The 14,146-nt window shown below is 52.3% G+C and overlaps 1 protein-coding gene and 2 non-coding genes across 3 annotated transcripts in view; 1 reads left to right on the forward strand and 2 right to left on the reverse strand.

Moving 5' to 3' along the window:
* Positions 1-2,357: 2,357 nt before the first annotated feature.
* Positions 2,358-14,146, reverse strand: part of LOC138350190 (cysteine-rich, acidic integral membrane protein-like) — a 38,317-nt gene continuing 26,528 nt past the window's right edge. Inside the window, exons 3-4 of the mRNA XM_069300534.1 lie at positions 6,674-6,861; positions 2,358-2,591 (exon numbers count right to left, since the gene is read on the reverse strand). Coding sequence (XP_069156635.1) covers positions 2,358-2,591; positions 6,674-6,861 — 422 coding nt within the window. The remainder of the gene's footprint in view (positions 2,592-6,673; positions 6,862-14,146) is intronic.
* Positions 4,956-5,027, forward strand: TRNAM-CAU (transfer RNA methionine (anticodon CAU)). Its single transcript has one exon. It is a non-coding gene; the product is annotated as a tRNA-Met (tRNA).
* On the reverse strand, positions 5,505-5,576 carry TRNAM-CAU (transfer RNA methionine (anticodon CAU)). Its single transcript has one exon. It is a non-coding gene; the product is annotated as a tRNA-Met (tRNA).

Raw genomic sequence — 14,146 nt, forward strand, 5'->3', positions numbered from 1 at the left:
AGTTATACATTTTCTTCTGTCCTCTATGGACATGGTGAGAGATGTGTTAAACATATAGTTCATGGATTTATTGACCTCAATATTATTGAGGTCAATATTGGATTTATTGTGGTTAATCAACCACCTTCTGTGGTTGATTAACCACAGAAGGTGATTTTATAGTGCTCTTAAAATGCTAAGCTAACCTACATACGTAAATACATAGATACACAGATTTACGTATGCCCTACATAGTGTTCGATGTGTCTTTTACATAGTGTCATTAATGTACATTTAGAAAGGTGAAATGTAAATGTGATCAACTTTCACATATTCTTTATACATATACATATACATACACACACATATACATGCATATACATATATACACACACATACATTTGTCTCTTTTACTCTGACAAGGTGAGATAGCTGATAGAGAAACTAGTGTGCAATTAAGCACTTAACCACTGAAGGTGATTAAGATGCTTTTACAAGCTCAGGTTATATAGTTACATCTCATACATACATTGTATAATTGATGCATTACATGGTCATTCTTGGGTACAAGTCCAATATATCATCAAGTTTTCCAGTACTCATATAGTAGTTTTCTGAGTTCAGCATACCTTGCCCAAGAGGGCGAAAGTCAGTCAATATGGGACATTCTACAATATAATGTTCAACATTGTGTGTTCGTTAACACACGATGTTAGAGATATGGGTCTATAATTATCTGAGTGTGGTTTGGGGATGGAAACAATGACACTCTATGTCCAAACATCAGGTAATACTCCTTCACGTAAACTCATTCTGTACAACACTAAAAGTGGATTACCTGGTACTTGTGAGACTAATCTCAGTAAACTGCAATTAATACCGTCCTCTCCAGGAGCAGTTGATTTGCCCACCTTTAGTGCATGATTTAATTCCAATTCAGTTACATCATTAAGGTCTGACACGTCGATAGCTGTACAGGCAAGATTGATGGTTCGTTGTCTGTTGGGGCGTGTGTCATTAAGTTTGTGCTGTATGTTAATTGGGAGTGAATCGTAGCTTGATGTTAGTGCCCATTGATCAAGGAGAACGTTTGATTGCTCTAGTGGGCTGTGGTGCAGTGGTTTGGTTGGGCTGCTCATTTATACTTTGTAGGAACTCTTCCCAATGTTTATTACATATAATGTTGCTCATGTCTCTCGCCTCTCAATTTACGACAAGAAATGCATGTAAGTCACCTTGTGCTTTGGTTCGTTTGTATGTATCTCCAAGTTACTTTACTCGTTCATGTTCTTTAACAAATACGGTGTCAAGGACCCACTTGGGTGGTGGTAGGTGTTGCCCACTTCTACTAGGCTTACGGCTTGTTCCCCAACACACCCATGTGTCGTAGTAGGTAGTAATTGTATCAACGAGATCTCTGGAGAAGGCTTGTATATTCGTTATTGTGTAATCTTGATACCATTTTGAAAACAACTAATAAGCTTTGTCACCTGAGCTGCCATGCGGTGTAGACGTGTCGTTTGCCTGCTCCGGCAGTTTTGGGGTAGTTGCCGTTTTCGCCGGCAGGGGGTGTGGGTGTCTCTACCCTCCCTGCTGTTCCTGGTGGTAGGGACGTGGCGTGTTTGCGATGGGCAGCCCTATTCCAGCTGTCGTGAGGATAAACTCCATAGGTCCATAGGTTTGGAGTTTACTGGCCGTGCAGGTTACCCGCTTGTGGACTTTGTCTTGAGTGACATGCACAGGGTCCCGGTCCAGTACGTATATGGTGTCGAGCTGGTCACTGCTCGCCGTGTCATCATCAAGTTTGTGGGTGAGGCAGTGTATCGTGATTTTCTCCTGAGGTACGAGGGGCGTACTTTACAGCTGCAGGACGGCACCGGGTCTGTAACCATTTCGGACCGTAGTGGTGCTGTGACATATGTAAGTGTCCATGGCGCCCCTATGGAGTTTCCTGAGACTCTCCTCCAGCGTTCCTTCCAGAGGTACGGCTCCGTCATCAATGTGCGGATGAACTCGCTATCGTCTGGAACGTATTCGGGTGTGAAGACCAACATTCGGACCCTCGGGATGCGACTGAGGTCGGACATTCCGTCATCTGTCCGGCTGTTAGGGTACTACGTGCGGGTGTTTTATGTCCGACAACCCCGTACTTGTTTCTGGTGTGGCTTGTTGGGGCATCAGGCTGCCGGGTGTACTGCTGATCCGGTCGCTCCCGTGAATTTGTTCCGTGAAGAGGATTTCCCGCCGTTCCCTCTGGAGGAGGACTCCCGGGGGTGAGGAGGTGAGCAACCCGTTTGCTGCTGAGGATCCCCCAGCATCGCCCGTTGTTCCCCCGGTTGTCGCCGGCCCTCCTCCGGATGTTGCGGTGCCGTCGGATGTTACTCCTGCTCCTGTCTCTGGCCCTTCTGCTCCCGTGGGTCTTCCTGGTACTCCCTGTGGGGCGTCGTCATCTGCTTCCTCGTCTTTGGCTGCTGGACCTGGCCCTGCAGCCTCACCTCGGGTCCCTCCTGTGCTGGGTGCTGGGGTGGCTGCGGAGCCTCCTGCTGTGTGTGGTCCAGTTCCCCCCTGTGGAACGGCTGCTGCCGTTCTGCATCGGGCGTCGGTTCGTCCGGCTAGTGGTGCCCATGTATCTGGGTCCGCTTCTGGCTCTGACGATTTCCAGCCGGAGCCCAAACGTTCCAGGCGTTAGTCTACTGCCTGGGCCGATGTTGGGGACTTCAGTGACTATGGGTCTTCAGGTGTTGACGGCGTGGATCCGGATGCGTCGTTGTCTCTGCGGGTGGTGGTGGCGGAGGTTCATGTGCCTGCTGGCGCTGATGCTGTCTCTCTGGTGTGCCTTCTGTTCCTTCCCTGCGCGGTTCCCCCGGGTCTTGTTCACGGGGAAATATGTCAGGTGATTCAATGTTACTGTAGAGTTGTGTGCCCTTATGGCCTTTTGTTTGCCCTACCCGCCAAACACACACCGAAACTACGACGTTGGTACAACGTTGGAACAAGTTTTAACACCTCCTAACCAGTTATAACAACCAATATAGCAAGTTGTAACAACGTTCTAATACGTCATAAACACGTTAAGCCAAGATGTAACAACTTTATTACAAGTTGTAACAAGCGGAAAATAGAGACAGTTTCGGTTTGTGTTTCCAGGGTATTGTCTTTTGTACCCGTGCCTATCCCTTATTTGTTGTGAGGCAGGTGTTTTGGTGAGGGCGTTTTTATTCCTGTATTTGCTTTTGTATTGTTACTGTGCCATGTGTGTTCTACTTATGCATTGCTAGATTGTGTTGTTTTTTGTTTGTGTTTATTTTTATTTTTATTTTTATTTGTTTTTATTATTGTATTTTGTTTTTATTTTTGGCTTGTTGTATGTTGTGCGTTTTTCTTGTATCTATTTTCATGATGTCCTTTATGTTGTGTTTTTGTTCCCGGTCCTTCAGGCCAGTGCTTGTTTGTTTGTTGTATATGTTACTATGTTTTATTTCTTGCTTGCATGGAGTGCTAGTTTGTTGTTATTGTTTATTTTGGGCGTCTTCCTTTGTTAGTTGCGAGGCAGTTGGTGTGGTGGTGTGAGTGATTTTATTTATGTCTTGTTTCTGCGATGTACATTTGCACTGGTGTTGTCTGCTTGCATTATATGTTGTACTTGTTTGTTATTTTTTTTTGTTTTGTTGTATATTGGGATTTTCTTGTTATATTTTATATTGTTACTCTTGATGTTTGATTTGTTTTGTGATGTTTTGTTTTGTACTGTTACTGTGCTTGCTTGTTTGACATTGTTTTGTACTGTTACTGTGCTTGCTTGTTTGACATTGTTTTGTACTGTTACTGTGCTTGCTTGTTTGACATTGTTTTGTACTGTTACTGTGCTTGCTTGTTTGACATTGTTTTGTACTGTTACTGTGCTTGCTTGTTTGACATTGTTTTGTACTGTTACTGTGCTTGCTTGTTTGACATTGTTTTGTACTGTTACTGTGCTTGCTTGTTTGACATTGTTTTGTACTGTTACTGTGCTTGCTTGTTTGCCATTGTTTTGTTTTTTGCGTCTTGGTGTATGCTACATTTCTCGTGCATTTGCCGTGTTTGTAACATGTTGTACTGTGCTGTCGGCTCCTCTGGCCGCTGGTTTCTTGTTTTCTTATGTTTACTATGTTCTTGTATTGTTTTTTATTGTATTTAATTTGCATGCTATGCATGTAAAAAAAAAATAAAAACAAAAAAAATGTGTCGTAGTAATGGTATCAACGAGATCTCTGGAGAAGGCTTGTATATTCGTTATTGTGTAATCTTGGTACCATTTTGATATACAATTAATAAAGTGGTCATGCAAGCCATATGGAATATTCATTTTTCGTCTCTGATGTCTATTAGGTGCATCACACTGTACCTCATAGGAAGCAGAAACTGCATAGTGATCACTAACTAAGTGATTTACCAACGAACATTCCATCCTATCTTGGACAAGGTTTCTACCAATTACATAATCAAGTCTGCCTCCCAATAAATGAGTTTGGGTATCCATAGTATACACCTGCACTCAGTCTACCGCCGTCAAGGTCTACCTGCACTGAGTCTACCGTCGTCAAGGTCTACTGCACTCAATCTACCCCGTCAAGGTCTACCTGCATTGAGTCTACCGCCGTGAAAGTCTACCTGCACTGAGTCTATCGCCGTCAAAGTCTACCTGCACTCAGTCTACCGCCGTCAATGTCTACCTGCACTCAGTCTACCGCCGTCAATGTCTACCTGCACTCAGTCTACCGCCGTCAATGTCTACCTGCACTCAGTCTACCGCCGTCAATGTCTACCTGCACTCAGTCTACCGCCGTCAAGGTCTACCTACACTCAGTCTACCGCCATCTAGAGCCCCCTCCCAGTCCCCCGTGCTAGTTTACCAGCAGTCAACACGCCAGCGAGCAGCAGTGACCAACGATGGAGACAGTCTTAACCTGCGGGTGAGGGTGTAATGAGTGTGAAGGAGCAGAGTGGCGCAGTGGAAGCGTGCTGGGCCCATAACCCAGAGGTCCGTGGATCGAAACCACGCTCTGCTACAATGTGATTTTTGGATACATTTTGTTATAATTTATTTGCATCACTCTTTCCATAAACATATGGAAACAAAAATGAATATATTAAATATGACAGACTAAATTCTCAGAAGAATTGAGAAGTTAGATCAAGTGAAACTTTAACACGGGTGGCACACGCACAAGGGGACACAGGTGGAGGCTGAGTACCCAAATGAGCCACAGAGACGTTAGAAAGAACTTTGTCAGTGTCAGAGTAGTTAGTAAATGGAATGCACTAGGCAGTGATGTGGCGGAGGCTGACTACTAACACAGTTTCAGATGTAGATATGACAGAGCCTACTCATCAGTTGATTGACAGTTGAGAGGCGGGACCCAGGAGCCAGAGCTGTAACAGAAAACGATTGGAAAGAATATCCACAACCATATATCCATACCAGAAACAGGAAACAAAATTATACAATGAAGTATCATAATAAAATAAATTAATAAAAGTTCTCGTAGCAGAGCGTGGTTTCGATCCACGGACCTCTGGGTTATGGGCCCAGCACGCTTCCACTGCGCCACTCTGCTCACCTTCGACCCTTGGCATCAAACCCTCATCTTAACTCATTCATCAATCTATATCCATAAGAAAAATATATATATATATATATATATATATATATATATATATATATATATATATATATATATATATATATATATATATATATATATATATATATATATTTGCAACTGAAAACTCCACATCCCAGAAGGATTCGAACCCAGAAGCACTATACACCATGGCGTGCCCGGTTCCTTAACCACTCGACCAACTGTGACTGTACAAAAGACATTAGTAACCGAGGCTATTTCCCCAACATCTCGACAGCACTTGGTGGTAAGCTTGGGCATACAATTAGGTGAGTACAGAAGAACATGTATATATGCTGGTTAGTATTGTAAATGTGTGGCCACGTCTGTGGGTGAAAATAATAACAACAAGAGGGTTAGGGCAGCAACACGTGGACCAACATTACCACAACACACAACTACAACCTGTGTTATATAGAAGGAAATAAATCCGGCTCTGTCTGAAGTGTAGTGTTGGTAACACTGGACAACGCTGTATACCAGCTCCAAAAGCCCCCACATTACATCTTGCATTTCGTAGTAATGTTCAGCGTGCAAAAAGTCAACAATCAGTCTCGTAGTTTGCAGTACCGAGTTCAATCCCAAATTATCCGAGCTAATTACCCCATTTATGGATTCGCCTCACATGACGTGGATGAAGGGGTGGATTACCAACGAATACCCATTGTGTTGATCCATGTGAGGCTATAACTACAGTTTGACTAGCAGTTAATTACTCTCTGGGAACTAATTGTGAATACAGCGTTTTCAGGCTTCAAATTGGTTGAAAAGTAGCTATAATTTTTTCCTGAGCAGGAAATCAAGACAAAAAGGCTGTTAAGGGTTATCAGGGTCCCCTTAGGCCTATGTCCATGACTCTCTCCCAGCATGCACCCCACAACAGTTGTCTAGCTCCCGGGGACCTAGTTACTCCTAGGTGAACAGTGCAACAGGTAAAAGTAAACGTGGCTAAACGTCTTCGTCTTGCGCAGGAGTCGAACCCGGGACCTTTAAGCTGTGAACGGAAAGACAACCGGTCGGCCGCTATTTACCTCACCAAATGTGACGGGAGAGAAGTGGCTGCTCCTGACAACACGTCCACTTACACGTGGTAACGTTGGGAGAGGAAGAGAAGGTGTGGGTGAAAGAACACGCCCACAGACGGCAGCCACGCCCACAGACGGCAGCCACGCCCACAGAAGGCAGCCACCCCCACAGACGGCCGCCACGCCCACACCACCTGCGGGAACAGTAGCAGTGAAAGTGGACAGTGTGCTGATTAGTGTGGCAGTGTGTGACGGTGTTGGTATGTGGGTCACTCCCAGGGTCCTGTGTGGTGGACACGTGTTGTGGTGGTGGACACGTGTTGTGGTGGTGGACACGTGTTGTGGTGGTGGACACGTGTTGTGGTGGTGGACACGTGTTGTATTCACCTAGTTGTGTTTGCGGGGGTTGAGCTCTGGCTCTTTGGTCCCGCCTCTCAACCGTCAATCAACAGGTGTACAGATTCCTGAGCCTATCGGGCTCTATCATATCTACACTTGAATCTGTGTATGGAGTCAGCCTCCACCACATCACTGCCTAATGCATTCCGTCTGTTAATTACCCATAAGGTAATTAGTTCAACTGTGTATTGAGCCGCCTGCGACTACTTCTTCGTGTACTCCAGACATTCCTTACTCTCAAAAGTCTGGACACACACACACACATACATACACAGACACACACACACACACACACACACACACACACACACACACACACACACACACACACACACACACACACACACACACACACACACACACACACACAATGGGGCATGATAACTGAATGGACAGCGCTCTGGACACGTAATCCTAGGGTTCGGGTTCGATCCCCGGTGATGGCAGAAACAAATGGGCAGACTTTCTTTCACCCTGATGTGCCTGTTACCTAGCAGTAAATAGGTACCTGGGAGTTAGACAGCTGTTACGGGCTGCTTCCTGGTTGATTGATTGACAGTTGAGAGACGGGCCGAAAGAGCAGAGCTCAACCCCCGCAAGCACAACTAAGTGAACACAACTAGGTGAATATACACAAACAAACACATACATATAAAAGACAATATGAAAATGAAATAGCAAGCAAGGCAAAGATTCAACGTAAATTGCTGCACAGCCACATCAAGAAACAAACAACATTCAAGGAATAGGTAAAGAAACTGAGGATAGGGGCAGACAAAGTTACTACAAGGGACAAGGAAGTGTGCGAGGAACTCAATAAGAAATTCCAGGAGGTCTTCACTGTAGAGCAATGGGGAAGTCCCATTGATACGAGAGAGCATGTCTAACCAAACACCACTAGTTAAGTTTGTGAGTATCAGTGGGGAGGTGAGGAAGCATTTGCTGGAGTTGAAAGTGATAAAGACTTTAGGCCCGGATGGAATCACACATTGGATACTGAAGGAAGGAGCAGAAGTTCTGTGCCTGCCACTCTCCATAGTGTATAACAAGTCACTGGTAACGGGTGAACCGCCGGCTAATGAAGATGGCTAACGTAGTCTCGATATTCAAGAAGGGGGATAGACAGGAGGCACTGAACTACAGGCCAGTGTCGCTAACTTGCATACCATACAAACTGATGGAGAAGATTGTGCGAAAAAAACCTAATGGAACATCTGGAGCGGAAGAACTTTGTATCACAACATCAGCAGGGGTTCAGGGATGGCAAATCATGACTCACAGAATTCAAGGAATTCTACAACCAGGCAACAAAAATCAGGCAAGAAAGAGAGGGGTGGGAAGACTGCATATTTTTGGATTGCCAGAAAGCCTTTGACACAGTGCCACATAAGAGACTAGTACACAAGCTGGAGATGCAGGCGGGAGTGAAAAGGAAGGTACTCCACTGGATGAGGGAGTACCTAAGCAACAGATTCAAAGAGAGCGAATCATTGTGAGGGGTGAGGTCTCAGAGTGGCGAGGCGTCACCAATGGAGTCCCGCAGGGATCAGTTTTTGGTCCAATACTGTTTCTGATATATGTAAATGATCTCCCAGAGGGTATAGACTCGTTGCTCTCAATGTTTGCTGATGATGCAAAAATCATGAGGTGGATTAAGACAGAGGAAGATAGTATGAGGCTACAAGAGGATCTAAACAAACTGAAGGAATGGTCCAACAAATGGCTACTAAAGTTCAACCCAAATAATGTAAGGTAATGCATCTAGGTAAAGGAAATAGAAGGCCAGGCACTGGATACCGAATTGGAGAAGAAGTCCTTCACGAAAAAGACAGAGAGAAAGATCTAGGAGTTGATATCTCGCCAAACTTGTCTCCTGAAGCTCACATCAAAAGAATAACATCAGCGGCGTATGCTAAGCTGTCTAACATCAGAACTGCCTTCAGAAACCTGTTAAGGAATCTTTCAAAACTTGTATACCACATATGTAAGACCAATACTGAAGTATGCGGCCCCAGCATGGAGCCCGTACCTTGTCAAGCACAAGACGAAGCTGGAAAAAGTTCAGAGGTATGCCACTAGGCTAATCCTAGCATTAAAAGGCATGAGTTACGGGAAAAGACTGTTTGAACTGCACCTTACGTCACTGGAAAACAGAAGAGCTCGGGGAGACATGATCACCACATACAAAATTCTCAGAAGAATTGACAAGGTAGACCAAGATGGATCATTTAACACGGGTGGCACACGCACATGGGGACAGAGATGGAAGCTGAGCACCCAAATGAGCCACAGAGACATTAGAAACAACTTTTTCAATGTCAGAGTAGTTAGTAAATGGAATGCACTAGGAAGTGATGTGGTGGAGGCTGACTCCATACACAGTTTCAAATGTTGACATGAGCCCAGTAGGCTCAGGAATCTGTGCACCAGTTGATTGGCGGTTGAGAGGCGGGACCAAAGAGCGCAACCCCGCCAGTACAACTAGGTGACTACACCACCCCGCCGCCTTATAACAAAAACTGTGTTAACCACAGTTAACGACCATCTTGTACCACAGTTATCGACCATTTTGTACGACAAAATTATCCCGAGCCTTACAAGGCGCAGGGCCGGGCCCGGCCCGCTACCGTGCGCGGCACCCTAATGTTGGGTCGACCCCTCAGGGACGACCAGCCCTTGTGTGGTGGTGAGGGACGACCAGCCCTTGTGTGGTGGTGAGGGACGACCAGCCCTTGTGTGGTGGTGAGGGACGACCAGCCCTTGTGTGGTGGTGAGGGACGACCAGCCCTTGTGTGGTGGTGAGGGACGACCAGCCCTTGTGTGGTGGAGAGGGACGACCAGCCCTTGTGTGGTGGAGAGGGACGACCAGCCCTTGTGTGGTGGTGAGGGACGACCAGCCCTTGTGTGGTGGTGAGGGACGACCAGCCCTTGTGTGGTGGAGAGGGACGACCAGCCCTTGTGTGGTGGTGAGGGACGACCAGCTCTTGTGTGGTGGAGAGGGACGACCAGCCCTTGTGTGGTGGAGAGGGACGACCAGCCCTTGTGTGGTGGTGAGGGACGACCAGCCCTTGTGTGGTGGTGAGGGACGACCAGCTCTTGTGTGGTGGAGAGGGACGACCAGCCCTTGTGTGGTGGAGAGGGACGACCAGCCCTTGTGTGGTGGAGAGGGACGACCAGCTCTTGTGTGGTGGAGAGGGACGACCAGCCCTTGTGTGGTGGAGAGGGACGACCAGCCCTTGTGTGGTGGTGAGGGACGACCAGCTCTTGTGTGGTGGAGAGGGACGACCAGCCCTTGTGTGGTGGAGAGGGACGACCAGCCCTTGTGTGGTGGAGAGGGACGACCAGCCCTTGTGTGGTGGAGAGGGACGACCAGCCCTTGTGTGGTGGAGAGGGACGACCAGCCCTTGTGTGGTGGAGAGGGACGACCAGCCCTTGTGTGGTGGAGAGGGACGACCAGCTCTTGTGTGGTGGAGAGGGACGACCAGCCCTTGTGTGGTGGAGAGGGACGACCAGCCCTTGTGTGGTGGAGAGGGACGACCAGCCCTTGTGTGGTGGAGAGGGACGACCAGCCCTTGTGTGGTGGTGAGGGACGACCAGCCCTTGTGTGGTGGAGAGGGACGACCAGCCCTTGTGTGGTGGAGAGGGACGACCAGCCCTTGTGTGGTGGAGAGGGACGACCAGCCCTTGTGTGGTGGAGAGGGACGACCAGCCCTTGTGTGGTGGAGAGGGACGACCAGCCCTTGTGTGGTGGTGAGGGACGACCAGCCCTTGTGTGGTGGAGAGGGACGACCAGCCCTTGTGTGGTGGAGAGGGACGACCAGCCCTTGTGTGGTGGAGAGGGACGACCAGCCCTTGTGTGGTGGAGAGGGACGACCAGCCCTTGTGTGGTGGAGAGGGACGACCAGCCCTTGTGTGGTGGGGACCTGGGGTGGTGGTGACCTGGGGTGGTGGGGACCTGGGGTGGTGGGGACCTGGGGTGGTGGGGACCTGGGGTGGTGGGGACCTGGGGTGGTGGTGATCTGGGGTGGTGGGGACCTGGGGTGGTGGTGACCTGGGGTGGTGGTGACCTGGGGTGGTGGGGACCTGGGGTGGTGGGGACCTGGGTGGTGGGAACCTGGGGTGGTGGTGACCTGGGATGGTGGTGACCTGGGGTGGTGGTGACCTAGGGTGGTGGGGACCTGGGGTGGTGGGAACCTGGGGTGGTGGTGACCTGGGGTGGTGGGGACCTGGGGTGATGGGGACCTGGGGTGGTGGTGACCTGGGGTGGTGGTGACCTGGGGTGGTGGTGACCTGGGGTGGTGGGGACCTGGGGTGGTGGTGACCTGGGGTGGTGGTGACCTGGGGTGGTGGTGACCTGGGGTGGTGGGGACCTGGGGTGGTGGTGACCTGGGGTGGTGGTGACCTGGGGTGGTGGGGACCTGGGGTAGTGGTGACCTGGGGTGATGGGGACCTGGGGTGGTGGTGACCTGGGATGGTGGTGACCTGGGGTGGTGGTGACCTGGGGTGGTGGGGACCTGGGGTGGTGGGGACCTGGGGTGGTGGTGACCTGGGGTGGTGGTGACCTGGGGTGGTGGGGACCTGGGGTGGTGGGGACCTGGGGTGGTGGTGACCTGGGGTGGTGGTGACCTGGGGTGGTGGGGACCTGGGGTGGTGGTGACCTGGGGTGGTGGTGACCTGGGGTGGTGGTGACCTGGGGTGGTGGGAACCTGGGGTGGTGGTGACCTGGGGTGGTGGGGACCTGGGGTGGTGGTGACCTGGGGTGATGGGGACCTGGGGTGGTTGGGACCTGGGGTGTTGGTGACCTGGGGTGGTGGTGACCTGAGGTGGTGGTGACCTGGGGTGGTGGGGACCTGGGGTGGTGGTGACCTGGGGTGGTGGTGACCTAGGGTGGTGGTGACCTGGGGTGGTGGGACCTGGGGTGGTGGTGACCTGGGGTGATGGGGACCTGGGGTGGTGGTGACCTGGGGTGGTGGTGACCTGGGGTGGTGGTGACCTGGGGTGGTGGGGACCTGGGGTGGTGGGGACCTGGGGTGGTGGTGACCTGGGGTGGTGGTGACCTGGGGTGGTGGTGACCTGGGGTGGTGGGGACCTGGGGTGGTGGTGACCTGGGGTGGTGGGGACCTGGGGTGGTGGTGATCTGGGGTGAAGGGGACCTGGGGTGGTGGGGACCTGGGGTGTTGGTGACCTGGGGTGGTTGTGACCTGGGGTGGTGGTGACCTGGGGTGGTGGGGACCTGGGGTGGTGGGGACCTGGGGTGGTGGGGACCAGGGGTGGTGGGGACCTGGGGTGGTGGTGACCAGGGGTGGTGGGGACCTGGGGTGGTGGTGACCTGGGGTGGTGGTGACCTGGGGTGGTGGGGACCTGGGGTGGTGGGGACCTGGGGTGGTGGGGACCTGGGGTGGTGGGGACCTGGGGTCATAGGTAAAACAGAAGGGCTAAGATGCGTCAGGTGGCGACCATTGAGTTGTCAGTATGAAGGTTAGTCCCTTGAAGTATGGCCAGCCTGTGACCCCCCCACCAGGGACCTCCACCTGGGACCCCCACCAGGGACCTCCACCTGGGACCCCCACCAGGGACCTCCACCAGGGACCTCCACCAGGGACCTCCTCCAGGTACCTCCACCAGGGACCTCCACCAGGGACCTCCTCCAGGTACCTCCACCAGGGACCTCCACCAGGGACCTCCTCCAGGTACCTCCACCAGGGACCTCCACCAGGGACCTCCACCAGGGACCTCCACCAGGGACCTCCACCAGGGACCTCCACCTGGGACCTCCACCTGGGACCTCCTCCAGGTACCTCCACCAGGGACCTCCACCAGGGACCTCCACCAGGGACCTCCACCAGGGGCCTCCACCAGGGACCTCCACCAGGGACCTCCTCCAGGTACCTCCACCAGGGACCCCCACCAGGGGCCTCCACCAGGGACCTCCTCCAGGTACCTCCACCAGGGACCTCCACCAGGGACCTCCTCCAGGTACCTCCACCAGGGACCTCCACCAGGGACCTCCACCAGGGGCCTCCACCAGGGGCCTCCACCAGGGGCCTCCACCAGGGGCCTCCACCAGGGACCTCCACCAGGGACCTCCACCAGGGACCTCCACCAGGGACCTCCTCCAGGTACCTCCACCAGGGGCCTCCACCAGGGGCCTCCACCAGGGACCTCCACCAGGGGCCTCCACCAGGGACCTCCACCAGGGGCCTCCACCAGGGACCTCCACCAGGGACCTCCTCCAGGTACCTCCACCAGGGACCCCCACCAGGGGCCTCCACCAGGGACCTCCTCCAGGTACCTCCACCAGGGACCTCCACCAGGGACCTCCTCCAGGTACCTCCACCAGGGACCTCCACCAGGGACCTCCACCAGGGGCCTCCACCAGGGGCCTCCACCAGGGGCCTCCACCAGGGGCCTCCACCAGGGACCTCCACCAGGGACCTCCACCAGGGACCTCCACCAGGGACCTCCTCCAGGTACCTCCACCAGGGGCCTCCACCAGGGGCCTCCACCAGGGACCTCCACCAGGGGCCTCCACCAGGGACCTCCACCAGGGGCCTCCACCAGGGACCTCCACCAGGGACCTCCTCCAGGTACCTCCACCAGGGACCTCCACCAGGGGCCTCCACCAGGGGCCTCCACCAGGGGCCTCCACCAGGGACCTCCACCAGGGACCTCCACCAGGGACCTTCTCCTGGTACCTCCACCAGGGGCCTCCACCAGGGGCCTCCACCAGGGGCCTCCACCAGGGACCTCCACCAGGGGCCTCCACCAGGGACCTCCACCAGGAACCTCCACCAGGGACCTCCTCCAGGTACCTCCACCAGGGACCTCCACCAGGGGCCTCCACCAGGGGCCTCCACCAGGGACCTCCTCCAGGTACCTCCACCAGGGGCCTCCACCAGGGGCCTCCACCAGGGGCCTCCACCAGGGACCTCCACCAGGGACCTCCACCAGGGGCCTCCACCAGGGACCTCCACCAGGGACCTCCTCCAGGTACCTCCACCAGGGACCTCCACCAGGGGCCTCCACCAGGGACCTCCACCCGGGACCTCCACCAGGGACCTGGGGTGGTGGTCATCTCTC

The sequence above is a fragment of the Procambarus clarkii genome, chromosome 44 (genome assembly GCF_040958095.1).
Source record: "Procambarus clarkii isolate CNS0578487 chromosome 44, FALCON_Pclarkii_2.0, whole genome shotgun sequence".
Classification (NCBI taxonomy): domain Eukaryota; kingdom Metazoa; phylum Arthropoda; class Malacostraca; order Decapoda; family Cambaridae; genus Procambarus; species Procambarus clarkii.